Source organism: Prunus persica, chromosome G8 (genome assembly GCF_000346465.2).
Source record: "Prunus persica cultivar Lovell chromosome G8, Prunus_persica_NCBIv2, whole genome shotgun sequence".
In the NCBI taxonomy this organism is placed as follows: domain Eukaryota; kingdom Viridiplantae; phylum Streptophyta; class Magnoliopsida; order Rosales; family Rosaceae; genus Prunus; species Prunus persica.
This window is the reverse complement of record NC_034016.1, coordinates 5,430,115-5,457,055: the sequence shown is the minus strand read 5'-3', so window position 1 is coordinate 5,457,055 and position 26,941 is coordinate 5,430,115. Positions and strand designations below refer to the sequence as shown.

At 36.2% G+C, this 26,941-nt stretch overlaps 6 protein-coding genes across 9 annotated transcripts; 3 read left to right on the top strand and 3 right to left on the bottom strand.

Moving 5' to 3' along the window:
* Positions 5,004–6,144, bottom strand: LOC18768492 (protein EPIDERMAL PATTERNING FACTOR 2). Its single transcript, XM_020570666.1, has 3 exons — positions 5,882–6,144; positions 5,711–5,769; positions 5,004–5,441 (listed from the first exon to the last, which is right to left on the bottom strand). The coding sequence occupies exons 1-3, from the start codon at positions 5,985–5,987 to the stop codon at positions 5,247–5,249; spliced, it is 360 nt and encodes a 119-aa protein (XP_020426255.1). The 5' UTR covers positions 5,988–6,144; the 3' UTR covers positions 5,004–5,246.
* Positions 9,194–16,129, bottom strand: LOC18768741 (bromodomain-containing factor 1). 3 transcript variants are annotated; one of them, XM_020569626.1, is made up of 5 exons: positions 14,527–16,129; positions 14,319–14,382; positions 13,691–13,910; positions 13,506–13,586; positions 9,194–13,172 (listed from the first exon to the last, which is right to left on the bottom strand). In XM_020569626.1, the coding sequence occupies exons 1-2, from the start codon at positions 15,935–15,937 to the stop codon at positions 14,342–14,344; spliced, it is 1,452 nt and encodes a 483-aa protein (XP_020425215.1). In that variant the 5' UTR covers positions 15,938–16,129; the 3' UTR covers positions 9,194–13,172; positions 13,506–13,586; positions 13,691–13,910; positions 14,319–14,341. The 3 variants fall into 3 exon arrangements, with proteins under 3 accessions (XP_020425215.1, XP_020425216.1, XP_007199982.2); XM_020569627.1 differs by lacking the exons at positions 9,194–13,172; positions 13,506–13,586 and having other exon boundaries at positions 13,896–13,910; positions 14,503–16,129; XM_007199920.2 differs by lacking the exons at positions 9,194–13,172; positions 13,506–13,586; positions 13,691–13,910 and having other exon boundaries at positions 14,332–14,389; positions 14,503–16,129.
* LOC109950712 lies at positions 18,527–19,748 on the top strand. Its single transcript, XM_020570650.1, has 2 exons — positions 18,527–19,376; positions 19,554–19,748. Exons 1-2 carry the CDS (start codon positions 18,543–18,545, stop codon positions 19,716–19,718), a joined length of 999 nt encoding a protein of 332 aa, XP_020426239.1. The 5' UTR covers positions 18,527–18,542; the 3' UTR covers positions 19,719–19,748.
* LOC109950796 (translation initiation factor IF-2-like) lies at positions 20,442–21,498 on the top strand. Its single transcript, XM_020570921.1, has 3 exons — positions 20,442–20,824; positions 21,009–21,241; positions 21,336–21,498. Exons 1-3 carry the CDS (start codon positions 20,459–20,461, stop codon positions 21,496–21,498), a joined length of 762 nt encoding a protein of 253 aa, XP_020426510.1. The 5' UTR covers positions 20,442–20,458.
* On the top strand, positions 21,583–22,668 carry LOC109950761. Of its 2 annotated transcripts, XM_020570839.1 has the most exons (3): positions 21,583–21,944; positions 22,106–22,329; positions 22,414–22,668. In XM_020570839.1, the coding sequence occupies exons 1-3, from the start codon at positions 21,720–21,722 to the stop codon at positions 22,568–22,570; spliced, it is 606 nt and encodes a 201-aa protein (XP_020426428.1). In that variant the 5' UTR covers positions 21,583–21,719; the 3' UTR covers positions 22,571–22,668. The 2 variants fall into 2 exon arrangements, 1 of the variants encoding a protein (XP_020426428.1); XR_002273060.1 differs by having other exon boundaries at positions 21,583–21,919; positions 22,106–22,668.
* On the bottom strand, positions 23,204–25,762 carry LOC109950706. The gene is made up of 2 exons (XM_020570633.1): positions 24,584–25,762; positions 23,204–24,428 (listed from the first exon to the last, which is right to left on the bottom strand). The coding sequence occupies exons 1-2, from the start codon at positions 25,689–25,691 to the stop codon at positions 23,377–23,379; spliced, it is 2,160 nt and encodes a 719-aa protein (XP_020426222.1). The 5' UTR covers positions 25,692–25,762; the 3' UTR covers positions 23,204–23,376.

Sequence of the window (26,941 nt, the reverse complement as noted above, 5' to 3'; positions counted from 1 at the left end):
TTTTTTTTTTTTTTATAGATGAAGAGAAACAGTCTGCTTGTGAGTTACTGATCAGTAAGCTTGGCTTTGCAATCTCAAGTCTTGGTCCTAGTGTGTTGTACGCCATGGGTCTTTGTTTTGAGATGCCAATTCAGGGAACGGCATGCAACTTTTTTATCGTATTTCTCTTTGATAGCCGCTGATTTGAAGGTGGGTGTGTAGAGAACTGTAGGAGATATTGGCATGAATATTCCTTGCCATGTGTCGTAGTGCATATGCTGGTGCATGTAAAGCCATCCAAAGTTGGGCAATATTCTGGACCACAAATGAGCCTGATAAGATCTTAATAAAATAAAAATAAAATAAAATAGATGAGGACTATTCCCCTTATCTTTTTTGGAGAAGGATGATCGTGATGTGCTCATATTGATACCTTTTTGAATGGCGACCGATAAAACCAGAGGGGTAGGTAATAGCCATTTTGCTGTACAATATTTCCCACTTCCTGGTTTAGATTTTGGAGATGAATCCCATATGGTTCGGCATGTTGACTCTGTCGTTCGACAAGGTTTGGTTGGGGCAAATTTGGGTCTGTGCTTTGCCATTCTGATAGACCATTCATTAGAGAGCTTTTGTCCAGCATGGTGGTGCGACAGAGCTTCGTGGTTGCTTTCAGCACGGGTGGTACCAAACGGTAATGTCGTTCAGAACCCTTGGATGGCTTGAAAGATTGTGGTATTGAAGAGAGGGAGTGCAGAACGGTAATTTGGTTTGCTAGCCTTGAACAGGGACGTTCATCCTCTGTGGGGCACCAATCGGAAGCTGCCGATCTACTGGAGGTCTGGGAATATCAGTTGGCTCAATTCTGTCTTACCGAACGGTAGGATGATTTGTCCGGTTAGGAAGGTGGTTCCCAGGTGAGTCATGCCCGGCATTACCGTTCGGCAATTTGGAAGTTCGGACGAGGAGACAACACTTTGTGGTGCCAAGATGAAGATTTCGGCATGGGCCATACATCCTTCGGCAGCTTCTCTCATGGTGGGGATGCACATGAGCATCCGTTAGATTGGAACAGGTTTCTGCTCCTTTAACCATGCAACGTGACAGCCATATTTGGTTTAGAAGGTGGTTGCTTCCTCAGTCATGGAAGCCATGCAGAGCAAGGGGCCGAACGGTTAAGGCTTATGATTTGAATGTGTGTGGCGTTCAACTTCACCATTTTCTCTTTGGGATGATGAATTACGTGGTCTTCCCCTTGGAATTGAAATGGAGGTATTGCCGAACGGCGCTTTTGGATTTTATTGAGATGGTGGTTTCACTCTTGGTCATGCAAGCCATGCAAAGTGATAACCACATTCTGATTGACTTTTCCTTGAAATATCATCTTATGCAATTTGTTGCCTTAGCATTCATGGTTACTCCAACATGGGATTGCCGAACGGCAACCTAAGTGATGCTGATTGTAAGGGTGCCGAAAGGCACTGAAGAAAGGGAAAATTACAGAAGTCTTTTGTGTCGATTCCCACAGACGGCGCCAAACTGTTGACGCTCAAAAATAGTTCGGCACTTCTGAGCACAACTTAGTGACGAGGTATGATGGATGATGAGTGAAGGTGAAGACCTTCACCAAGTGTGTGAAAACATCCACAGAGAAGTATATTCTCATTCATATAATAATGTGTATTTACATTTGTACAAGGGTTAGGCCCAAATATAAAGAGAAAAAGAGAGAAGCCCATAACTAAAGATAAAGCCTAAACCAGAGAGATCTCTTCCAAAGTGGAGAGTGGTCTCCTTTTATAGATGAGAGGAAGTCTACACATCTTATAATATTCCAATGTATGACTCTTTGCCTTGCTTAGATTTGCTTCTAGTTGCTTGGTCAGATATGGTATAAACACCATGTGAGTTTTTTCCCAACCCCAAAAGGAACTAAACATGACAATTATTGCTAAAACTATGTGGCTTAATACACAAAAACAAAAGGAATGGGCATTACTTGCCTTATTTTGTCATTGAATCCATCATGGTTAAGTACCACTTGTTCTTTGCCTGGCTTTCCTTTTTCACGACCTTTAGGCATGAATTCAAAACTAAATCCTGGAGACATTGAGAAGACTTACATAAGCCAAATAAATTCTTAGCCTGCAGTTGGGTCCTCTCAACAATAACATCCATGATTATGTACCCTAAAGCTTCTAAATGTGTGTAGTCTGTGTGTGTGTGTGTGTGTGTGAGAGAGAGAGAGAGAGAGAGAGAGAGAGAGAGTAAAAAAGAGGGCAGAGAGTTCATACATTATATATATATACTAAAACTGATTCCAATTCCTAAGCTGTTCAAGTTACTCTGATAATGTATTATTTGTTGTACTCATGAGGTAGTTATACAAGTGATCTCTACCGAAAGATGACACGCGTTCAATTCCCAGGGCGCTTCAACCTAGTTTTCTTCCAAACTCTCTTAAGCAATGACTAACTTGATTGTCAATCTCATGGTCTTTAGAGGGCACCACACTAGTGTCCCCTCACCTTCGTTAGGTTTCACATGATTTAGTTTATTTTGTATTTGAATTGCATGTTTATTTTTATTTTTTATTTTTTGGAACTAGTTTATGTATGTTATGTACTAAATGCATTTTTTGAGGGGTACGACTCATTATGTCCTCCCGATTAGGTTTATTATTTTTTGTAATGAATGAAAAATACTTGTGACGTCGAGTTTATTTGTAAGGTAAATTCAGCTCAGTCCATTTTGAAATCCTAAATCCCAAGGGCGACCCTGGCATGGTGCAAGTGGCGCCACTACACAGGGCCCTCAATTTTTGAGGGCCCCGAATTTTTTTAACTTTATATTATATATATTACTATTATAAAAACTGTATATATACTCCAGCATGCAACATAGTGAAACATAAGTATATGTGGTGGAGCTTGTTTCTAGCACATATCCCTTGGTAGGAGGCCCAAGTTTGGGTATCAATGATGTCATGCTATTTGTATTTTTATTCCTTTTTCCTTATAACAACAAATTTAAATAGTTTTTAAAAAAACCAGAAGCACGTAAGGAAAAAAGGGAAAAATTCAACTAAACTAACAGTATATATCACACCTAAACAAAAAAAAAAAGTATTTTCTTCCACTCAAAACAAAACCAATTAAAAAAATAGTCATGCCTTCTTCTGTCTCTTGAACTTTTTTGTTTGGTTTTTTTTACTGAACATACTAATATTTAGCTTTATCAAATAAAAAATTAAAAAAATTTATGAATTTGATTTGTGATTGTTATTACATGCTAATTGATGATGAATTTTAGTTATCAAAAAATTATTTTATGACGTTAAGTCATGGCAAATTTTTTCATTATTTTTTATATTAGATTATGTGAGGGCTCCAGTTAAATTTCGCATAGGGCCTCCAAAATCTCAAAACCGGCCCTGTTAAATCCGTCCCTAGATATTCCATAAGACTCTTTGATTTGTTGGGGACGATATTAATTTGGTTTCTTATTGTTCAAAAAATGATATTACTTGCTTGGTGTGGTTGTTGGGCTTCTTGCTGCTGGTGCTAGAAGCTTGGCTCAACCAGTGAACAAAATATTGATAATTTAGCTGATATTTCGGCAAAATTATCATTTTTTAGGGGCTGCGATATTTTAGTATGTTTTCATTTATTTATGTATGAGGGGTTCGAACCCCTCCCCGCTTCCAACTTCTAAGCCTCTTAGCCACCACGCTAGCCATCACTTTGTGATTAGTATCTATCGAATCTGGTATTTATAACTCTTACAAGTTGTTTCTCAAAATATAAAATAATTACTTATTGTTCTATATTGTTGATCAAATATTTAATTACTTAATAAATTTATTTCTTTCCTATTTAATCCATTTAATGTTATTACTTATTTTATTATTCATTATAAGTACTTACATTACTAGATTCTCCTTCAAATTGTTGCTTAATTACTTAAATCTCTATAATCATTTTCTTTATTTCCTATTTAATTCTTCTTTGGATAACTTTATTTATGTTCTTAGTTAATTTTCAATCTTCACTATTATTTTTTAAGCATGGTAAAGTGCTTAATTTTCATGACAAATCAAGTTGGTTTACATCTTTAATTATTTTTCAATTTTTTTATAAATAATAAATATAAGAACGTGTACCATGTCATGATATCCAGTGAATAACATGAAATAAAGTTACTCATGTATCTTACCATGCAACTTATAAAGTGTAAAATATTGTAGGAAAAATGATAAATAAATTAATAGAGGATGTTTAATTTTCTTTCATTAATTACTCTAGATTTTCTAAGTCACAGAGTTTGTCAGCTCGCAATATAATCAACTTAAATTACTCAAGCATGTTATGCAATGCATTTCCTTCTAATCTTTTGTGTTAAAATAATAGATAATTTACTAAATAAACTTTTTTAAAAGTTTCATTAAAAATTTCCATGTATTTATCACAATTTTCATAATTTTAATTTAATTTTTATCGACATCGATATTTTCTTGATATTTCTATCGATATTTTTCGTATTTTTGAATCACCAATATTTTCAAAATCCTCTATACTTAAGACTTTGGGCTCAACCAAGGATGGTTGTAGTGTAATTCTTTTTGTTGTTTGGGATTCGGGCCCCTCCTTTACTCCATTAAAAAAAAAAGATATTACTTTGCACAAGCAGCTCGTGATGGATATAGGTTCTTCTGTCTCTGGCATTACAGGGTTCGACATACATGCATTAAATGCCAATATGTCGATATATTGTCGGCTGCTAGCACCTTAATGGCATCACTGTCAGAACATTGATGGATACAATGCCAGAACATTGATGGATACAATGAGAGAGAGAGAGAGAGAGCGAGCTCAAATCTACTAAATAGTGAGGGAGCAAATATGGGTTAGGCTAGTGTTAAGGCAGTATGGCCGAATTCTTGCATTCGAGTTCAAATTCTTTTCCGTACCTTAGAATAGTTTAGAATATATCTCTTATAAACGAAAAAAACTTGAAAAAAAAGGTTACCAAAAAACAAGAAACTCGTGATATGCCATATACAAATAAACTCTCCCCTACAACTTTTCTTCTTCCCATCTAAACTACAAATCCCGAATCTAACTAAACAAAATTAGGATCAAGAAAAGTCCAGTCTCACAGTAAGTTAATTAACATCCAGATAAAGCCTAGAAATTAATTAATCCCCACATAATAAATTAAGAGGAAAACCAGAGAGGCCAGTGCGGTGGTGGATGAAGTAATATTCATCAATTAGAGGGTACATGGTAGTACTTTCCTCTACAGGTGCACCTGTAGACAATTGGGCAAGACTCTGAAACGGAGCACTTGAAGCTCACCATCACTCTTTTGCATGGAAAGCATGGTCCACAAGCATGTGAACAGTCCGGCAAGCTCGACCCAAATGGGTATAGCTCCATGTTCTCTTCTTTATTTGCTCCTTCCTATATATATATACATGAAGAAGAAAAAACCAAACAGATTAAACAACCATATATTAAGGCCTTTTTTTTTTTTCTTTGCAAAAAGACTTTAGTTCAGCTAAAATGACTTGGTGTCTTAAAAACATTTGTAAGGACATTTTATCGAAACAATGCCGTTATATCTTTTAACATATTGTGACAAGTTGTTCCTCCAACAAAGTAAAGACTAGATAATTATTTGATACACTCTTGTAATATTGAAACTAACAAGAATATTGCGAGAAACAAACCTCAAGGTGCATTCGAACTTTGACTCTGTTACCGGTAATGACTTCTGCTTGAAGGTTTACTGAAATGCCAAGGAAGAAAAATGAAAGTGATAATATTCAAAATAATGAATTATTATTGTGTAACTTATGAATGAGATAATGATATAAAGAACATGGAGTGATGAGACATACAAGGGAGGTGAGGCCTCACACGTAGGCTTCTGCCCACCACAATTAACATGAAGAAAATCCCAAGCAGGAAACTTGCGCGGGCTCCAAGAGACAAGTACTTGTTCATAGTTTTGTAATTTGTTCTTGCAAAGACTACTCAAATTTGAGGAATTTGATGAAAAGAGATTTCATCAAAATGGAAGGTGAGAAAATCTCAAGAAGCAGTGAAAAAGGGTTGGTGTGTTTGAAGGGGATTTAGAGATGAAGGATGGATGGGAGCAAATAATAATATATGGGGAAAATATAAAATGGAAAGGGGGGAATGGATTTAAATGTAGCAGGAGGTACATCTGTGGCACATCACATGATCCACGGCTAGCTTTTTAAGTATCACATGTTTTGTCAAGTTGCCCAATTTTAACATAAAGTCTTGAAATAGTTTGTAATGAATGATATTTCAAAAGTACACAATTTGAAAACCCTGTACCGTGCATAACCTTCAAATGACCTAGCAGATTTGTCAGGAATCAGGATACGTAGATGTATCAATTAACTTCTTTTGATAGGCTACTATACCTCTTTTGGTTCGCGGGCCATCTCATAAAGAAGAAGCAAAAAAACTTGTATGAAACTAGAATGTCACTGTTTTGTTATCCCAATCAATTATATAGACTGCTATGTAGAAAAGTCATTATGCGTGACATGCCGTGATTGGCCTGAAATAGCAAAAATCTCTGTTTTACACAAGTGTTTTTCCTGAAGTAGCGGCTTGTTTTAGCTAATATATGGGTACTTGTTCAATTTAACAAGTCCGATTAAATTGGTTTTTTCGTGCCCTAAAACACATTGTGCCACTTCAAACATAGAATTATCATTTGATCTGGTAGATATAATTACCATTTGTTCTCATGACATGTTTACTAATCCGATTGAATTGATGAGGAGTTGGATTGAGGAGAATTAGATTTCGGATTCCTATTGAAGTTGTTTACTAAACTATATGGAATTTGAGTAGAAGTGGTGCTAATTACTTAAATATCCTTATTTTTGGATTAAAATAGATAATAAATTTTAAAATTTTAAAATTGTGTGACGATATAATAGGTATAAAAAAAAAATTGAATTCCTAATGTGTTAGTCTTTACAAATTAAAATATTATCTTTCAATTAAGAAATGAATGCTGACCATAAATGTATTTGGATTTATTATTAGTGGATCACACGTGCGTGTAATAACTCAAAAGCAAGCCAGGCGGCTCCCTCATCAACTTTGCAGAACAACTTCAAACAAAAGCTTTCTCTCTTTGACTTCCACGTGTGGTTGCCTTAAGTTTTCATGAACTACTAGCAACCTATCTATCACAACTCACTTAAGTTGAGAGTCATTTTAATGCTTGGTGAGTAATTCATTTTGAGCTCAGTGTATTTGGATGAGAGAAATAAATTTATTTTTGTTTAGACAAGGGAAAATAATTCAGAATTTAGACAAAAGTCAGGAATTTAATAGGAGAAATTGACAATTCCCTTATTTGGCAACTTAAGTACGGAATTTATTAAATGATGCGTGGAAAAAAGTATGGAAATTGGGGCATCAAATTTCTAAGTTTAATTTTCACCAAAATAGGCTTCATTTCACAATTTTTAGTGTTATTTACAAAATTTGACATATATAAATCCAAACACTGAAATCTTCAATTGCCAGAAATTGAAATGATGGAAATCTAAATTCCGTCATTTTAGAATTCTATGTAATGTTCAATTTCTTCATCCAAATGGATTTTGACAAAAGTCAGAAATTCTAAATTGACATAAACCAATTCCTGTGTTTGGATAAAAAAAAAAACAAAGAAATCCAAAAATTCCATGTGGGAAAAAACATGGATTTTGAAGGTCATAAATTCCAACTTTAATCCTCTATTTGGACGAAGGAATTGAAAATTACCTAGAATTGTGGGAATTTTGCTAGAGGTTTCACCAATTAAATGATGGAATTTAGATCTCCATCATTTAAATTTCTAGAAATGATTAATTTCAGTGTTTTGAGTTTTCGAATTTTGTAAATGACAGAAATTATAGTGAAAACAAATTCATACTCAATTGGAATTGTGAAATGACTCTTTTGAACTTGGGAATTTCGATCCACAATTTTCATGATTTTTCCCACTCGCAATTTAGTAAGTTCCATGTTTAAGTTGCCAAACAATGGAAATATCAATTTCTTCTCTTCAATTCCCGACTTTTAGCTAAATCCCGAATTATTTTCTTCCAAAGGTCATGATTTCTAATATTCCGAGATGATAAACATTAAATTCTGTGTTTAAATCCAATAGCCAAACAAGAAATTTTACAAATTATAGGACATTAATTTCCGTCATTCTTAAATTCCATCTTTCATGAATTCCTTAGTACTTTAAATTTTCTCATCCAAATCCAAACCCATGTCAATGTAGTTATCTTTAATTATTTTGAGTCTTCCACCAACCATAGTGAACTTCTTAAAGGGAAATACTCGGGTTCTAATACTTTCTTATAATTATAACACGGCATGTTGTGTTATCAAAATGATGAAGATATCCGCTGTGCAAATAGTATCCCTCCAATTACGGATATTTTGGGAATCGATATCATTTTAGGTATCATTTTATGCATTTTGGCTCAACATCACTTCAAAGAAAATCTCTGACTGCTTAATTTCAATAGTAATTTAGGGAAAGTTGTTTCCTAGTATTTGGGCTACTTGGCTTGCCATCACCATGCAATTGAGAGGGCTATATTACCAGATTTAGAAGGCACAAAGAGGACACACAATCTATCTCTCAAATAGATATCAACTTGTTCTCAATTCGGGTTTTCAGTTGACAACTCATGTTAGATGGTAAGATTTCCAGTTGATGTGTAAATCCAATTGTGATGATTTAAGTGCTATTTTGCATTCCTGTTTGAGTTTGTCCAATTCGTTTGTCTTCCTTTTGCTTCTATTCTGGTCCAATTGGGCTTTTTATCGATTTCTTTAACTTGTACTGTCCTTCCAAACACATTCATATCTCCTTTAATTGAAGTTCTTTTGGTTCGATTACAATTTCAGCGTTTTATTCTTTTGAGTTCTTACATCATGCAAGTGGAATTTTGAAGTCTTTAATATTCCAAACATAGAAAATAATCAATCCATGTCAGTTCCTCACTTAGAGCGCAATGACTTAAAAATCAGTTGAGATTTCATTAGTTGCAAGGCTTCCATTCCATTTTTGTCCAAATTACATTGACTTAACATTGCTAATAGTGGCACGCCTGCGCAAACACATCATACAAAACATATTCCAGCCCACTAAAGGGGTCTGAATATTTAAAATACATTTAATGCAGTGCTAAAATACAAAGCCATGTTTTTGGGGTGAAGAAATACAATAACAAATAAACTCTAACCAGAGCTCTACACAATTTTATTTACCAGATACGGCAACTTAAAAATAAATAATAAAAAACCACTGCTTCTTGCTGGGCATTCTATTCTAATCCATACACAACGCTCACATTACCTCAAGATCTCATAAAAAGTAGATAGTTTACTTTAAAAATTATAACTTCTCTTTCTTCAACCCAAGTTCTCAATGAAATCATACTAGTATGAAATTTGGATAAGTGCAGGGAACAAGTAAATGAAAACTCTACAAACAAACACAAATTTTATTTACCACAGATTTCCTAAACAAGGCTCAAACACCTGACAAGATGAAACCAACAAAGACAAATTGGTAGCATAGATTTCCTGAAGGTAACAGCTCTGTAAATTGTTGTATCAAATGTCATTCATCTTTAAAACAAAACCATAGTGGCAATACCATAAATGAGAAGTCAGGGAAAAAATCAATAAAATGGGAGAGAAATCTAAGGCACAACGGCAACAAAGAAAAGACTAACTGGGTTATTTCATAAATTTAGAGGAGAAATGAAGATCGGGTACCTGATTATCAGGGTTACTGAAGCAAATGTCAATGCTGCGATAAGACGCGGGGGGGCATGCACCCCATAGTTTTCATCATATTATGACATTATTTATGCAAAGAGAGCACAAGAGGGGCATATTATGAGAAATGCTTCAATTTCGCTGAAGAACCGTCAAGAAACAGAAACATCACAAAGAAATATGTGAATGGCACTAATGGACATTTTCACTAAGGGTTTGACGATACTGCACCAAGGTTTTCCTTTAGTTAAAGGTTAAATGTACGTAAATATTCAGAACATGTGAAACAATACAATACTTAATAAACTTGAATGAGGGCATTATATTCCCCATATAATTGAAGAGAACTGACCATTCTTGGTCCACTAATAATGTAACGATTAGCTAGTAGAGAACTAAATACTGCAACTCAAATCATAAACTGTTTTTGTGTCATTCGGATCGTATAATACGTACTCACAATTACCGCCAGATCTCATATAGTGCACATAATCCCATGAAAATCATATTAGTATCGGGTAAGGTAAGTGCAGAAAACAGATAACAGAAAAATCTCCAATGCACAATGTCTCAGTACCATGCTATTTGACTCTGCTATTAGCAAAATTTGATTTGGACTTGCAGGTTTGACAACGGCCAACCTTATGCAACCAGATCTTGACCAAAACCCAAAAGAAAAACAGGATTAAATCTAGTGTAATTGATTCTCAATTAGACAATGGAATAGGTAAATCTATTATCTTTGTTGCTTTTCTTATGATGTCCATTTATCCCCACAATTTCTGCCCATATGTCAATTCTTTTATTTTACTAAGACCAATATTGAAACCATGAAAAAACAAAAAAAAATAGAAAAAGAATACCTTGGATCTCAAACATCTTTGCACCTGAAAATAAAGCTCACCATCATAAAAGATAAAACCAGCAATCAAGAATTGGGACAAAAGATTTCTTTAAACTGTAGCAGCTTTTTAAATTCGAACAAGCAAATTTTCAAATTATCTTATACATAAACCATGACAAAAAAAGGTTAGCAAACTAGTCCAATAAAAGATAAGGTAAAAAAAGAATACGGGTACCTATGTCTCAGAGAAAAGCTCTCTTCTTCAAGAGTATATTTCAGGCAAACGCCAACATTTGGATGGTAACTTGAATATATTGTTATCTTAAAATATATATTGTTCAAAGTGTTGAGGCAAATTATGGGGTTCATTCATTGGGCTTGAATTCCTTGATTTCTAAATCGCAGGAATTGCAGCAAAGTTGAAAATAAAGCTCAAACATCTCAAAACCCGAAAATAAAGCTCAAACATCTTACTTGAAAATAAGGCTCAAACATTTTAGTACCAGAAAATAAGGCTCAAACATCTTAGTACCAGAAAATAAGGCTCAAACATCAAACAAGATAAAACCAGCAATGAAGAATTGGAACCAAAGATGTCTTTAAACAAATTTTTCAATGATCTCATACATAATACTAGTGAAAACAAAACTAGGTCGCAAACTAACCCAATAACGAGGAAAAGAGAGAAAGATAAGTTTAAGGCACAAAAGATATAGTAAAAAAAGAAGTTAGAGTGAACACGATAACCATCCGCAAATCAAAACACAAAGACAATATCATGCTCAAATAGAAGACTTAGAATGACGATCAGAAAATCAGAACCCAAAGAGTTGACAGCTGTAGTTAAGAAAAGAAAAAGAAGCTCTTGAAACTGTACCAGCCACCAAGCCAAAAGAAAAAGGGAAAACCATTATAAGGAGCACTCCAACCTTCTATACTAGCTCAAACAGAATTATATAGAGAAAGTACCAAAACTAATAACTATCGCACTCAACATAAACAACAAATATATATTGTACATATAAAATTTCTCTGATTTAAGATGGAATTTCTCAGTTTATGCGGAGATTTATTAGCGATTAAATGACTTACAAGACAAAAATTCAAAAGAAGAACAAATGAAGAAGGGTTTGACCTCTAGAGTTTGAATGGAAGTGGCTTTCTCATACCAACTGTAACAGAGCTTGATTATTCGCGTGAGTTAGGGTTTGCAGAGCTCAGATATTAAGACCTCTGAGAGTCAGAGTGAGAGAATTGGGGTTATATGAGCTCAAAGTTAAAAGCCTCACACTCAGAAAAATTGGGTTTGTTATGTCAACTTATGGTGTACCAAGCCAACCTTACTAGTTATTCTACTCTGATACACATAACACTTGGAAAACTCAAACAGTTAGAAACTAATACTATAGAGCAAGCAAAATTATAATCAAAGAAAAATTGAGAGGACTTAAAAAGGTGAAATAATACAAGACTAATAAACTCTAACCAGTGCTCTGCACAATTTTATTTACCAGATACGGCAACTTAAATAAATAAAAAACCACGTTTTCTTTCTGGCCATTCTAATCCATATATAATGTTCGCACTACCTCCAAATCTCATAAGATACAGATAGTATGCTTTAAAAATTATAACCTCTCTTCTTCATCAACCCAAGTTCTCAGTGAAAATCATACAAGTACGAAATTTGGACAAGTGCAGGGAATAGGGACAAGTCCGTATGACAAACACAAATTTTATTTACCCAGATTTCCTAAACAAGGTACAAACACCTGCCAAGATGAAACCAACAAACACAAATTGGTAGCATAGATTTCCTAAACAGATAACAACTCTGTAATTGTTGCATGAAATGTCATTGATCTTTGAAACATAATCATAGTGACAACAACATAAATGACACCCCAGAAAATAAAAATAAAATGGGAGAGATAAATATAAGCCACAAAAGACAAAACAAAGAAAACACTAATTGGATTATTTCATATGTTTAGAGGAGAGATGAAGATGGAGTACCTGATTATCAGAGTTACTAATGCAAATGCCAAAGCTGGGATTAGACGGGGGGGGACAAACACTACATGGGGGGACAGGAACTGACCAGCCAATAACCTTTGCAAATGAACATCTTTGACAAGAAATCATTATTAAATCAAAACCAACAAAAAAATGCAGACACATTCTTTAACAATGAATAATTTGTTGCTCAAGATGCTAAATATACTGTCTTGCCTCATTACCATTCTTTATTAAACCAAAAATTAAAAAGAAAAACTAGCACAGAAAGCAATGACTGTGAAGGCAACACAAAAACAATGATTCTGTCTTGCATCATTACCATTCCATCAGTAATGGAATTTTGACACTCCATTTTCCTTTTCAATTTAACAAAAACAAATACTAATACACAATCTTTAACATTTTCACCTGAAATAGCCATGATATAACCCTTATTGAAGGGATGATGAAGGCAACACAACTCCAACAGCAATGCAAACTGCAAACTGTACCAGCGACCAAGCCAAAAGAAATTGAAAGAAAAAACCATTATAAGGAGCAATCCAGAGCTTCTATACTAACTCAAACGTAATATGAAATTTGGATAAGTGATGGGAACAGCAAACTGAAAACTCTACAAGGCACAACGTCTGTATTAACAAACACAAATTTTATTTACCTAGATTTCCTAAACAAGGCATAAACACCTGACAAGACGAAACCAACAAACACAAATTGGTAGCATAGATTTCCTAAACAGTAGCAGCTCTGTAAATTGTTGCATGAAATGTCATTCATCTTTAAAGCATAAATTTAGAGGTGAAACGGAGATGGGGTACCTGATTATCAGGGTTACTGAAGCAAATGCCAATGTTGGGATTAGACGAGTGGGGCACACTCCATAGCAACAACCTTTTCAACTGAACAGCTTATACAAGAAATCATTTTATTTGTACAGATGCGAAACACTTATTCATCATTTCATTCCTTTAATAAATCAAAACAAACTTAAAGATGCAGAAACCTGATTAGCAGGAGTTTGGAATTGCTCTATGGTTTATGTTCATAGGGAAAGAAAGGCTGCTGCTGATGCACCTGCGAAGATGGGAGATTGTCTCCAAGTTCTTGATAAGCTTCCGTGTAATTTGATTTCAGTTTTATTGCAAACTTCCATACTTTTGTCCCTGGTGCCCAAACCATTCGCTCTCAGTTGCATTAGCCATCAAATAGCAATCATACAAAAACTGGCACACAAAAAAAACGAAATAAACAATACAAAGAGTAGAGAGAGAGAGCACAGTGGACCACTTCATCTGACATGTACAATGTATGATATGATATGCACAGTGTATATGGCCAAAGAACATGGATAGTATACACAAACACACACAACAGAACATACACATTTTTTCTTCTGTTGTATCTTGGAAAAAGTTTCAAGAAGTAAAACATTTTAGAGAAACAATATCGACATTGGAAACCTCATCTATAACAAATTATATCCTGGAACATACACACATTTTATCTTATATGCATCATAACAATGCAAACTTTGCTAATGTTTCCAAGTTATCTGGATGTGTAGGATTGCATCAGGCAGATATATCCACATTGGAAATCTCATCTATAACAAATTAGAAAGTAAAACTTACAGAGATTCCATAAAACAAGATTCTTAGTCATCTATCTTGTCGAGCATTGGGTTATATTCCAAATCTGGCATCTCAACAATAACAAATCAGAATTACTAAAGTATATATTCAACTACCATATACAACAAATAACAGAGGCAAGGTGGCTTGTAACCTATGCCTCATTTTCCTTGTAAACTCTAACCTGTACTTCATGAGCGGATCTCACCTTCCTCCCAATCGCTTTCCTGCCAGCAGATCTCGCCTTCCTCCCGATCTCCATTCAGAAAAGCCTCCTCGTCCTGACCCTGTAACTCGTCATCTTCTTTGAGGTATAAACCCAAATGCTTAAGGGGCAATCCAAGGTAGACCTTTTCACTGCCACAGCCACACAGAATCTCAAGTTGTTTGAGATCCTTTAAAGGGTCCTCAAATTGGACTGACTTCTCCATGTTCAAAACGGCACGGCGAGCCAATTCCCTTTGACCCATCCGATGCATCAATTTTCTCCTTGGTGGAGAATCAGGTAGACCCTTAAGTATCTTGTTTGCTTTTCGTATTGTACCTGAAAATCGCATCTTCAGCGACTGAATTCGCCTAGCCTTACATGGAGAAAGATTGTCTGTGGCCTGATACATGGCATGATGAACAAGGGTGCCCAAGTCATCATCTTTGGTTGACTTAACTGAGTGAGAATCAGAAACCCCAACAACCACTTGACTTTGTATAAGAACCCTACAAGCAGAAGAGCTCTTGCCATTTGGTCTCCGTTTGGGCAGAGGAGGAGTAGGAGGAGGACAAGCGGTCTTTGACATTTTCTCCTCCGCTTCTTTCCATTGGGTCTCAAAAACCCCACTGAGATGCTTCGCTGCTGCACGATTTCTACTACCAAGGGGGAAATATCTGAAAGCGTTTGAGAAGATAAGCCTGACATCAGCAGCAAAGCCATCAGCGCTGGAGTAGACACCCCTATCCAATTTCGATTTCACAGTACCCAAATCCATCGGCCTCCAGATTTCGTCGAAATAACCCGGCAAATTCTCAGCCACAGGATCAACAACAGGCTTGTTGAAGTAGCTCGCATGGCCGAGGTTCATCAGAGAATGCAAGACTTTAGAACAATCCAACGTCTCTTTTGAAGCAGACGAAGCCAAATCTTTGACTTGGCGCAGAGGAAGACCAACAGTCGGCTTTTCCTTCCGTTGGGTCTCAGAAACCCTAGAAGACCTCTTCCTCTTCTGGGTTTGACAGATTTCATCAAAACCCTCTTCTGATTCTGGGTTGGCATTTTTTGTAGCAGACGAAGCCAAACCCTTGCACAGAGGAAGACCAACAGTCGACTTTTCCACAACGGCTACATTTCGTTGGGTCTCAGAAACTCTAGAAGACCTCTTCCTCTTCTGGGTCTGACAGATTTCATCGAAACCCAACTCTTCTGATTCTGGGTCGGCATTTTTTGTAGCAGACGAAGCCAAACCCTTGCGCAGAGGAAGACCAACAGTCGACTTTTCCTCAACGGCTACATTCCGTTGGGTCTCAGAAACCCTAGAAGACCTTATCCTCTTCTGGGTCTGAAACTGAAACTCAAAGGAACCAAAGCCATCCTCCAATTGTCTGCGCTTTATGACAGACGACGCCATTCTTGATTTAAGAACCCAAAATTTCACACAGTCGTTACAGAGAGAGAACCCAGAAAATCACTCGCTCAATCGTTGCAGAGAAAATCAATGGCTCAATCGTTGAACTCAATACTCTCGCTCGATCACTTTCGCTTACTTTTTGAAGAGAAACAGAGAGAGACAGACAGACAGACGAAAAGAAGAGGGAATGTATTGTTGTGGCGCTATTTTGGTTTTCAAAATGTAATATGAAAGGCCGGTGTCATAACTCGGTGACTCAGTTGCTGAGTTGTTGCGTTTAAAAAAGTAAAAAGTAAAAAAAACGCGGAAACACCAGCTGTTTTAATTAGGGAGCTTTAGTTTTAAAACATAAAATACTTTACTAATTTGAAAGATAGATATACAATTTTACTTAATTAATATAAGACCAAAGACAGTAAAGTAACACTTACTTTTACTAAAATAACATTGAAGAGCACTAAAATTACTACATGTGTCATTGTGCTTTATTGTCAAATATAGATATTTAGTTTTTACCCACTCAACAAAACGACATAACAAGACTGAAAACAGAACAAAAAACGACACTACTCAAATTGAATCAGTTCCAAAAACCCTTTCGCGCGACCTTTCATCTTCAACTACAGAAACTCAGAGATAGTTCCACACTGACCACCACCAACAACGAGCAGCAACGACGACGAGGAACGACGACCAGCAACGACGACGAGCAACGACCACCACCAACAACGAGCAGCAACGACGACGAGCAGCAACGACGACGAGCAGAAACCACCACCAACAACGACAACCACTGACGACTATCGAAGCGATTTTCACTCTCTTGGGAAAAAAACAGTAAGAAAATGACCCTCTAACACAGATTTGTCTTCGATTTTAGGGATTACACATTTTTGCTGTTGTTCTTTATGCAATGCAGTTTTTGGAAAAATGGATGAATCGTTGGATTCAAAACTACTCTTCGTTTAGGTTTTGCTTCGTTTATAGGGATTAACCATTCAAAATCGTTGGATTCAAAATTTCTGGTTGTTTGTACTAAATTTTGAACCAGAAACTGCAATGCAGTTTCTGGTTCCATAATTCAATTTCAGAGTTCTTTTTGCTAGGGTTTATGGGAATGTGATAACTGCTCATGAAGTTAAATGTGTTTTGATATTAGTTTTAGCTACTGTCTTTGCATTTTTGATTTCTGGTTGTTTGTACTAAATTTTGAACCAGAAACTGCATTGCAGTTTCTGGTTCCATAATTCAATTTCAGAGTTCTTTTTGCTAGGGTTTATGGGAATGTGATAACTGCTCATGAATTTAAATGTGTTTTGATATTAGTTTTAGCTACTGTTTTTGCATTTTTGATTTCTGGTTGTTTGTACTAAATTTTGAACCAGAAACTGCATTGCAGTTTCTGGTTCCATAATTCAATTTCAGAGTTCTTTTTGCTAGGCTTTATGGGAATGTGATAACTGCTCATGAATTTACATGTGTTTTGATATTAGTTTTAGCTACTGTCTTTGCATTTTTGATTTCTGGTTGTTTGTACTAAATTTTGAACCAGAAACTGCAATGCAGTTTCTGGTTCCATAATTCAATTTCAGAGTTCTTTTTGCTAAGGTTTATGGGAATGTGATAACTGCTCATGAAGTTAAATGTGTTTTGATATTCAGTACTGTCTTTGCATTTTGATTTCTGGTTGTTTGTAGCAAATTTTGATAACTGCAAATTTTGATTTCTGGTTGTCTGAAGTTAAATGTGTTTTGATATTAGTTTTAGCTACTGTCTTTGCATTTTTGATTTCTGGTTGTTTGTCTTTGATTTTGACCAGAAACTGCATTGCAGTTTCTGGTTCCATAATTCAATTTCAGAGTGCTTTTTGCTAGGGTTTATGGGAATGTGATAACTGCTCATGAATTTACATGTGTTTTGATATTAGTTTTAGCTACTGTTTTTGCATTTTTGATTTCTGGTTGTTTGTACTAAATTTTGAACCAGAAACTGCATTGCAGTTTCTGGTTCCATAATTCAATTTCAGAGTTCTTTTTGCTAGGGTTTATGGGAATGTGATAACTGCTCATGAATTTACATGTGTTTTGATATTAGTTTTAGCTACTGTTTTTGCATTTTTGATTTCTGGTTGTTTGTACTAAATTTTGAACCAGAAACTGCATTGCAGTTTCTGGTTCCATAATTCAATTTCAGAGTTCTTTTTGCTAGGCTTTATGGGAATGTGATAACTGCTCATGAATTTACATGTGTTTTGATATTAGTTTTAGCTACTGTCTTTGCATTTTTGATTTCTGGTTGTTTGTACTAAATTTTGAACCAGAAACTGCAATGCAGTTTCTGGTTCCATAATTCAATTTCAGAGTGCTTTTTGCTAGGGTTTATGGGAATGTGATAACTGCTCATGAATTTAAATGTGTTTTGATATTAGTTTTAGCTACTGTTTTTGCCTTTTGGTTTCTTTTCACATCAAATTTTGAGCAGCAGTTTCTGGTTGTTTGTTGCAGATTTTGACCACAAAAACTGCAGTGCATATCACAAAATGGAACAAGAAATGTCACCACAAAAGAATGAAGCTGAAAACCAACCAAAGCGCAGAATCAAAACGATGGCTCAAAGGATCAAAACAAAGCCAAAGCCAAACTATGATCGGAAAGCAAAGCACCCGGACTATGTCCAATTTCGGTGCAATGCCTATGCTTTCAACAGCATCATTAGAGACATAAAGGACAAGCTCAATGAAAGGCAGAAGAAGCTTCTCAAGAAAACCCCTTTCTGGAACTTGATCGAGCTGTTTTACCGCCAGAGAATTGACATGAATAACATGAATAAGTCGGACATTGACTTAGCACAGCTGCTCAAGACATTTGATCCGGATACAAAGTCCTTCAAATTTGGAACCAAATCATTCCAAATCACAAGCAATGCAGTGACTCAGATTCTAGGACTGCCAAATGAAGGCAAATCTGTCAAACTTGTCAATGATAGGTACACTGCTACCTTCAGAACAAGGCACTTTGGAGAAAAGGGAAAACCTTCAAAAAACCAGGTAGAAGCAGAATTACAAAAGACAATTGCCTTGGCAAACCAACCGAAGAAAGAAAAGGCAAAGACAGAGCAAAAGAAAAAAACGAACAAAGGAAAAGAAAAGAAAGAAGCTGAAGAAGAAGAAGAAGAAGAAGAAGTTGATTACGACAAGGAAGTGGTCAGCCTAATATTGATTCTGCTGTGCATGACATTCCTTTTTGCCAACTCTTCATCTACTTTGCATTGGAAATTATTTGAGCACTGCGTGAATCTAGACACACTTTCAAGCTATTCGTGGGCAAGAGCTGTTTCAGACTACATGAATGAATCCTTGACCGCAAAAGCAAAAGCAAAAGCAAAGAAGGGAGGAGAAGCCTCTATAGGAGCTGTTTCGGGTTGCACTATCCTAATATTGGTAAGTAAACAGTGGCTTATGCAATGCATTTTGAGTTTTAGGCAATGCAGTTTCCATTTAGTGCAATGCAGTTTCCATTTACTGCAATGCAGAAATGGAAACTGCAACGCAGTTTCTGTTTTATCCTATGCAGTTTCCAACCTAATTTCTGATATATCTTGTTTTTGAACTGTGCAGTTTCTACTGTGTGAGAGGACAAACATCATACAACCAATCCTTGGCAAGGAGAAAGAAACTCCTGCCATTCTTAAATGGAGTCTTGTGGAACTCCACACAAGATTCAACCAAATAAAGGACTTGAATGACATCGAGGTATGCAATTTATCGCATGTTCTGTTTTAATGTATCTTGAATGTGAATCCATGCTAAATCATTCTCATTGTACAGGATATTTTCAAAACTCCTAAAAAGCCAAAAACTACCAGGGAAGAGGAAGACACTGTTGAGAAGGTAATTGAAATCTGTATACAGTGCATTGCAGTTTGTGTTTTCTACATTGCAGTTTGCATTTTATCCAATGCAGTTTCTGAATCATTCAATCTCATTGTACAGGGTATTTTGAAAACATATAAAAAGAGAAAAACTACCGAAGAAGAGGGAGACCCTCTTGACAAGGTATAAGAATCTCTAAACAGTGAATTATGCATTTCGGTTTTCGTTTCCTCCAATGCAATGCAGTTTCTAATTAGTTTCTGTTCAATATGCAGGAAAAAGAAAAAGAAGATGATGAGGGAAAACCTGATGATGCAATTCAAGACCTCTTGGTGAAGTCCATGACAGACCAAATCAACTACCGCCAACAACAAGATCCTAGCTTCGTTTGCCCGGAAAGATTACAACTGTGGAAGGATGAAAAGAATGAAGACAGTGAGAAGAAAATGAAGGAATTGTGGGATATATTTATCCAAGCAGAAAAGAGATCAAAGGAGCTGGAAGTGGAGTTGGCAACATACATAGAGAAATTAGATAATGAAGAATGTGTGACTGCCACCATGACAGTGGAATCTACAGTTCAGCTTAATGAAATACAAAATCTGAAAAGGAGGATTGCAGAATAGGAAGGCAAGGAAACTGGTATTGACATGGAGAAGATTGCCAAGAAAAAGGAGATTCAAGAAAAGTACAAGGCAGAAATTGAAAGCTTGTTGTCAGACCCAACAATCTTTGAAATGGAGATGGATCTGCCTACAAAACAACCAACACAACCAGTTGAAGAGAAAGAAGAAGAAAAGAAAGAAGAAGAGAAGCAACAAGAAGAGAGAGAAGAAGAGAAGAAGCAAGATGCTCCAACACCTGATGTTCCTTCAAGAGTACAAAGGGTGAAGAACAGAGAAAGAAAGAGGCTTCAAGCATCTTGCTATGTGTACGAAAAAAATAAGAAAACAAAAAAGGAGGCAAAAAAGGATGATGAAGAACTACCACAATTCAAGCTTATCTCTTCCGAGGAGGTATGCAATTACTGCAGTTCAAGCTGCTGCTTTTTTCTATTTTCTGCATTGCAGAAACAGAAACTGCAATGCAGTTTCCGTTTCCTGCAATGCAGTGTGTTATCTGCTTTACAGAAATGGAAACTGCATTGCAGTTTCTGTTTTATCGAATGAAGTTTCTAATTAGTTTCCTTTCAATCTGCAGTTAACACAAGAGGCATCTCAGCCCGATGCCACAAATCCAATTCCTAACCCCCCTAAAGGAACGAGCCTTCATGATTCAATACCTGTGGATCTACAACAATCAAGTGATGAAGATGAAGGACAAAAAAAGCAAACAAAGAAAAAACTAGGATGGGGTCAGAAAAAGGTGTGGCAGAAAATTCCAAAGCCGGACAGGGAAAGCATTGAAAAACACTACTTAAGCACTCAACTTCGGTAACATCTCTATTCCAAAATAACAATTCTTTCATCTTTTAATTACAATTAAACTAAAACTAATCTTGTGAATTTCATGTATTCGAATCCGCAGTGATATCTTCTGGGCAGGACTCAATGATGAGAAAGTGACAAACCATGATCTCAAAGATATTGTATGGGACCTGGAACTGTCACAAAACGTAAGTATTTACCAATTCTATAACACACACTGCACTGTATTTTTTATTTATGCTACCTATATTCCCCATTTATAATTCCATTTTTCTCCAATCAATGTGAAACAGGTCATTGAGGCCTATATCCAAATAGAGGAGGATAAAATAGAGCTCATGCAGACAGAGAGTCCACAGTACATGTCCACATGGACTTGGGTAAGTATTATTTTGAAAATTCAAAATTGTTTAAACAGACAATGCACTGCAGTTTTCGAAAAAATATATACTAACAAATTGCCATTCTGTGATATCAGGCTTACATGCAAAGCTTCCTAGAGCCATCTTGGCACAGGTTCTTGTATGAACCCTTACTTGAAAAACTCGGGAAATGCAATGTTCTTTTCTTCCCAATTATTTCACAAGAAGAGTTCCACTTCACACTTCTCACATTTCACAAAAATGAACGAAAGTGGAGACACTACAATCCACTTAGATCGTTGGGACGTAGAAAAGAAGAAAGGTGCATTGACATTGCTCGAAACTTTGTAAGTGGAATGAAACTGTCTTAATTTCTCAGCACAAACACAAACAGAAACTGCATTGCAGTTTCTGTATTATACATACTGCCTAATTTCAGACCAAAACTATAATATGCAATGCATTGATTACCATTTCTTTTTCTCTTTTTTTCTTCTTCTTTAAACAGGTTAATATTGTTGAAGGGTGGCTAGAATATATAAGACCTCAAGCACGAGTGTTCATAGAAACAAAAAAAAAACCAACACTTGTGAAGCAAAAAGAAGGGCCCCCAACACTTGTACAAAAAGATTTGACTCCAAATGAAGAACTCACTCTCAAATGGATTATGCAAAATCCATTGCAGTTTCCATTTGAGGATGACATGGAATGTGCTCAACAAAGTGCATCTTCGTAAGAATTGTGTCTACTCAACTATTCATTACAGTTTGAAATCATTCAAAAGCAAAAAAAACTAATCTCGTATTTCATTTGCAGATTGGATTGCGGCATGTTCGTCATGTTCTATATGGATAAAATAGCACAAGGACAGCCCATTCCAAAAAGCGTGGACAAGAAATTCATGAATGAATATCGAGCACAATATGTCACAAAACTCCTACACCACAAAAACTGTGTAATTAATCGTCTCTAGTGATTTGCCTTTCGTTAACTCAAGACAATATGTATCTTAATTCTTGTGGATGTTTGTAAATATTTCTAGTTATGGTATATGAGAACATATTTCCTATACATATATAAACTGTAATATAATCTTGGAACAGGATGCAACAAAACCAAAAGGAAACAAACAAACTGCAATGCAGTTTCTGCAACAAAATCTGAAATAAACAGAAACTGCATTGCAGTTTCTGCAACAAAATCTGCTCAAAATCTGAAAACAAGCATTGAATGGCAGTCGAAAACGAATATCCACTCATTAAACAATTGTATAATTTTCATTAACTTCAAAAAAGAATCACAATATCCAAAAATGTGAAAAGAACCCAAAAGCCAAAGCCATAATCAAAGTACTAAAACTTTGTTCAAAACACATTTAAGTAGGTCAGCATTGAAATGTAGTTTCTGCTCATAATCTGCAACAAAATCTGCTCAAAATCTGAAATAAACAGAAATCTGAAATAAACAGAAACTGCAATGCAGTTTCTGCAACAAAATCTGAAATAAACAGAAACTGCATTGCAGTTTCTGCAACAAAATCTGCTCAAAATCTGAAAACAAGCATTGAATGGCAGTCGAAAACGAATATCCACTCATTAAACAATTGTATAATTTTCATTAACTTCAAAAAAGAATCACAATATCCAATTAGACGCTGTGTAGCCAATTACAAGCAACTAAAACTGCAATACAGTTTTTGCAAAAAGTGCAACGCAGAAACTGACTATATATTCGCTAAACCATATCTAAAATAAAAAATTGTCAAATGAGAAGGAGTGTTCATATAATAGCCTTGCAAGTCTTCCTATTGTGCCCAGCAACACTGCACCGACTGCATTTCAATGGCCTTTTAAATTCACCAAAAACTTTGATCCTCTTTGTTGGTGGTCTTCCGGCTGGCCTCTTTGTAATTGGCGGAAGCACAACTCCAGCGGCAGAACCATTGCTGCCCAATCCTTTCCCAATATCTGGAATAGGAAAAATAGGACTCTCATAGGCTTTTCGAAAGAAGTCGGTTTTGTAGTAACACTCCACGTAATCATAAACTGAATCTCTCTTTGCTAGGATTGCAGCCACCGCATGTGTGCAAGGAAAACCGTCAATTTGCCAAAGACGGCAAGAACAAGTCCTTTGCTCGAGATCAACCATAACAGAATAATCAGCAAATACTTCAAAAACAGTGCTATTAGAACGACGAACTGCCCAAGTCCTACCGGCCTCCGCATTTTCACAGAGTCTAGTCTCCATCTCCGGACACAAAACTGTTGTCCACTTCTCCGCTTCAATTCTTCGTTGAGAATTCAATACCATCAATTTCTGTCGAATCCCTTCTATCAAAGGTAGCACCGGCAAATCTCGAAACACACCAACCCAATTATTAAAGGACTCCGCTAAACTGTTTGCCATCTCCCCGTAACGCATTCCTTTGAAAAATGCGTTGGCATAGTGATCTCTAGACAAATCAGATATAAATGTCTTCACTTTCGAACTCCCAACAATCACCAACTCCTCCATTGCTACCTTAAACTCTTCCTCCGTAACAGCATATGCGCATCTACTAAATAAATTGATAACACGGTCTTGGAGCAGTTTCCCATAACCTGACTTCGGGTACTTTGATATCAAATTCTGTTTGAGGTGATAATAACAGTAAGAATGAGGCCATCCGGGAAACACAAACCCCATTGCATTTAACAAACCTTGATTGCGGTCCGAGAAAAAGGTCACCACTCTCCCCATCGGTAGCAATATAGAAGCCAAATGTTGAAGAAACCAAGTCCAATTCTCCTCTGTCTCAGAATCAACAACTCCAAAAGCTAGAGGATAAAACCCTGCAAAACAAAACCAAAAGCACAAGTATAAGCAAAAAAGGGAAACTGCAGTGCAGTTTATGAAAACAAATCTGCTCAAAAAAGGGAAACTGCAATGCAGTTTCTGCTAAAAATTGCAACAAATGAAAATCTGCAATACATTACAGTAACCATACCTTGATTTCCATTCTTTCCCGAAGCACACAGAAGCTGCCCCTTGTACTTGCTCTTCAAAAACGTAGCATCAATGAACAACAAGGGTATGCAATATTGAAATCCAGCAATGCAACCGCCAAAAGACACAAAAAACCGTCGAAAGCGATTAATTCCAGCTTCACAATCAAGAGTGCAGAGAGAACCAGTGTTAGTTTCCTTTACCGCGTCCACATACCACACTAACTCGTTGAAGGACTTCGACTCATCACCGTGAACGTCCAATTTAGCTAACTCTTTGCCAAACCATGCGTGGTAGTATGAAATGTCTATACCATAATAATCTTTGAACTCGTGTATAATCTCAACTGGCTTCAGCTCTGGTTTTGCACGAATTCTGTCCACAATGAGGGAGGACACCACACGAGACCTCATCATCTTACTCTTTGATTCCCGTATCCGACCCGCACATGTATGAACATTATTTAACGTCCGAATTACAAAACTTCCAGTAGCTTCACAACGAGAAGCATAAACACGCCAGCTGCAACCCTCCAATTTCTTATTCGAACAAACAGCAACCACCCGCTTCTTGTCATTGCCGGCATATTCAAAATTAAATCCTACTTCAAGAGCGTACTTGCACAATTTCAACCGGAACTCCTCTGCACCACCGTCAAACTTCTGCCCCACATGATGTATGTATGTCTCCCACTCATTCGACAACAAAGGCTTAGCACTTGCTCTCTTCGACCTGCCCAAAAACTCGTTTCTGTCTTCGACAGTACTAGAACACGACGACTCGCCCTTTTCACATGCTATCAACTCCTTATTTACACAAAAATCACCACTATATTCACTGCTCCCGCATAAATCCTTCACTAAAATATCAACAGTCTTCTCATTTGATATCAACAAAAATGTCCTCATCAAGTCCAAATCGCTATCCGTTTCTAGAAAACAACTCGGATAACTGGGCACCGAATACCGTAATGTGAAACAACCCAACTGCAAACCCCTAAACCTCAGACACAATGTCTTCAAAATATCAACCATGGATGACTCTGATGAAACTGAAAACATGATGGTTTCCGACTTATATGTGCACTTGGCAATGACACACACCTCCATTAGCCTTGAAAATGCAAACAAAACAACAAACAAAAACAGAATATCAAAACACGTTTGACTTCATGAGCAGTTATAACATTCCCATAAACCCTAGCAAAAAGCACTCTGAAATTGAATTATGGAACCAGAAACTGCATTGCAGTTTCTGGTTCAAAATTTGCTACAAACAACCAGAAATCAAAATGCAAAGACAGTACTGAATATCAAAACACGTTTGACTTCATGAGCAGTTATAATATTCCCATAAACCCTAGCAAAAAGCACTCTGAAATTGAATTATGGAACCAGAAACTGCATTGCAGTTTCTGGTTCAAAATTTAGTACAAACAACCAGAAATTTTGAATCCAATGATTTTGAATGGTTAATCCCTATAAACGAAGCAAAACCTAAACGAAGAGTAGTTTTGAATCCAACGATTCATCCATTTTTCCAAAAACTGCATTGCATAAAGAACAACAGCAAAAATGTGTAATCCCTAAAATCGAAGACAAATCTGTGTTAGAGGGTCATTTTCTTACTGTTTTTTTCCCAAGAGAGTGAAAATCGCTTCGATAGTCCCAAGAGAGTGAAAATCGCTTCGATAGTCGTCAGTGGTTGTCGTTGTTGGTGGTGGTTTCTGCTCGTCGTTGCTGATCGTCGTCGTTGCTGCTCGTCGTTGCTGCTCGTCGTCGAACGAAATTTGCCTGCCAAACGAACGAAATCTGCTGCCAAACAACTGAGCTCGAAGACGAAACAGAGAAGAACACGAAGCTGCTGCCAAACGAACGAGAACGAAAACGAAACAGAGAAGTCGCGCCTTGTTTAAACATTCAGGGGCAAAAGCATCATTTACTGTATAGGTTTACAAATGGGCCAACGAATCTGGGCCTCTCTTTGGGCTAATCCAAAATAGTAATTTTTTCCTAGGTATTAAAACTAAAACCAAAATATCCAATATCTTACAAACTAATTAATAAAGTTAATTATGTCTAAAACCTAATTTTTCTTTAAAAATAAAGGCTAGCAGTACGTTTCATTTAAACCAACTGCACACAAAATTTAAAAGAAGATAGTTTGATTTAACTTATCTATGATTGAAATAAATTTCAGATGTACATAAATGAATAAATATATTTTACAGATCATGCAAAATTGTAAGAAAATATTTTTCCTTTCCTTTCCCATTGTCAGATTGGACTTAATTCGACTCAACTCACTCTATATATAGTATAATCAGAAGACACAAAACGTAAGAGTTTGATTTACAGTG

Excerpts from the sequence above, each read along its gene's own strand:
- LOC109950706 (XM_020570633.1), bottom strand. The coding sequence starts at position 25,691 with ATGGAGGTGTGTGTCATTGCCAAGTGCACATATAAGTCGGAAACCATC. Across the intron at positions 24,429-24,583 it reads GGGAAAGAATGGAAATCAAG|GGTTTTATCCTCTAGCTTTT; the intron begins GTATGGTTACTG and ends TTTGTTTTGCAG.
- LOC109950712 (XM_020570650.1), top strand. The coding sequence starts at position 18,543 with ATGGCTCAAAGGATCAAAACAAAGCCAAAGCCAAACTATGATCGGAAA. Across the intron at positions 19,377-19,553 it reads GTTGCACTATCCTAATATTG|TTTCTACTGTGTGAGAGGAC; the intron begins GTAAGTAAACAG and ends TGAACTGTGCAG.
- LOC18768492 (XM_020570666.1), bottom strand. The coding sequence starts at position 5,987 with ATGAACAAGTACTTGTCTCTTGGAGCCCGCGCAAGTTTCCTGCTTGGG. Across the intron at positions 5,770-5,881 it reads TGTGAGGCCTCACCTCCCTT|TAAACCTTCAAGCAGAAGTC; the intron begins GTATGTCTCATC and ends TTGGCATTTCAG. Across the intron at positions 5,442-5,710 it reads AAGTTCGAATGCACCTTGAG|GAAGGAGCAAATAAAGAAGA; the intron begins GTTTGTTTCTCG and ends ATATATATATAG.
- LOC109950761 (XM_020570839.1), top strand. The coding sequence starts at position 21,720 with ATGCAAAGCTTCCTAGAGCCATCTTGGCACAGGTTCTTGTATGAACCC. Across the intron at positions 21,945-22,105 it reads TTGACATTGCTCGAAACTTT|GTTAATATTGTTGAAGGGTG; the intron begins GTAAGTGGAATG and ends TTCTTTAAACAG. Across the intron at positions 22,330-22,413 it reads GCTCAACAAAGTGCATCTTC|ATTGGATTGCGGCATGTTCG; the intron begins GTAAGAATTGTG and ends TTTCATTTGCAG.
- LOC109950796 (XM_020570921.1), top strand. The coding sequence starts at position 20,459 with ATGGAGAAGATTGCCAAGAAAAAGGAGATTCAAGAAAAGTACAAGGCA. Across the intron at positions 20,825-21,008 it reads AGCTTATCTCTTCCGAGGAG|TTAACACAAGAGGCATCTCA; the intron begins GTATGCAATTAC and ends TTCAATCTGCAG. Across the intron at positions 21,242-21,335 it reads TACTTAAGCACTCAACTTCG|TGATATCTTCTGGGCAGGAC; the intron begins GTAACATCTCTA and ends TCGAATCCGCAG.
- LOC18768741 (XM_020569626.1), bottom strand. The coding sequence starts at position 15,937 with ATGGCGTCGTCTGTCATAAAGCGCAGACAATTGGAGGATGGCTTTGGT. Across the intron at positions 14,383-14,526 it reads GGAAAGCGATTGGGAGGAAG|ATTTGGAATATAACCCAATG; the intron begins GTGAGATCCGCT and ends TTGAGATGCCAG.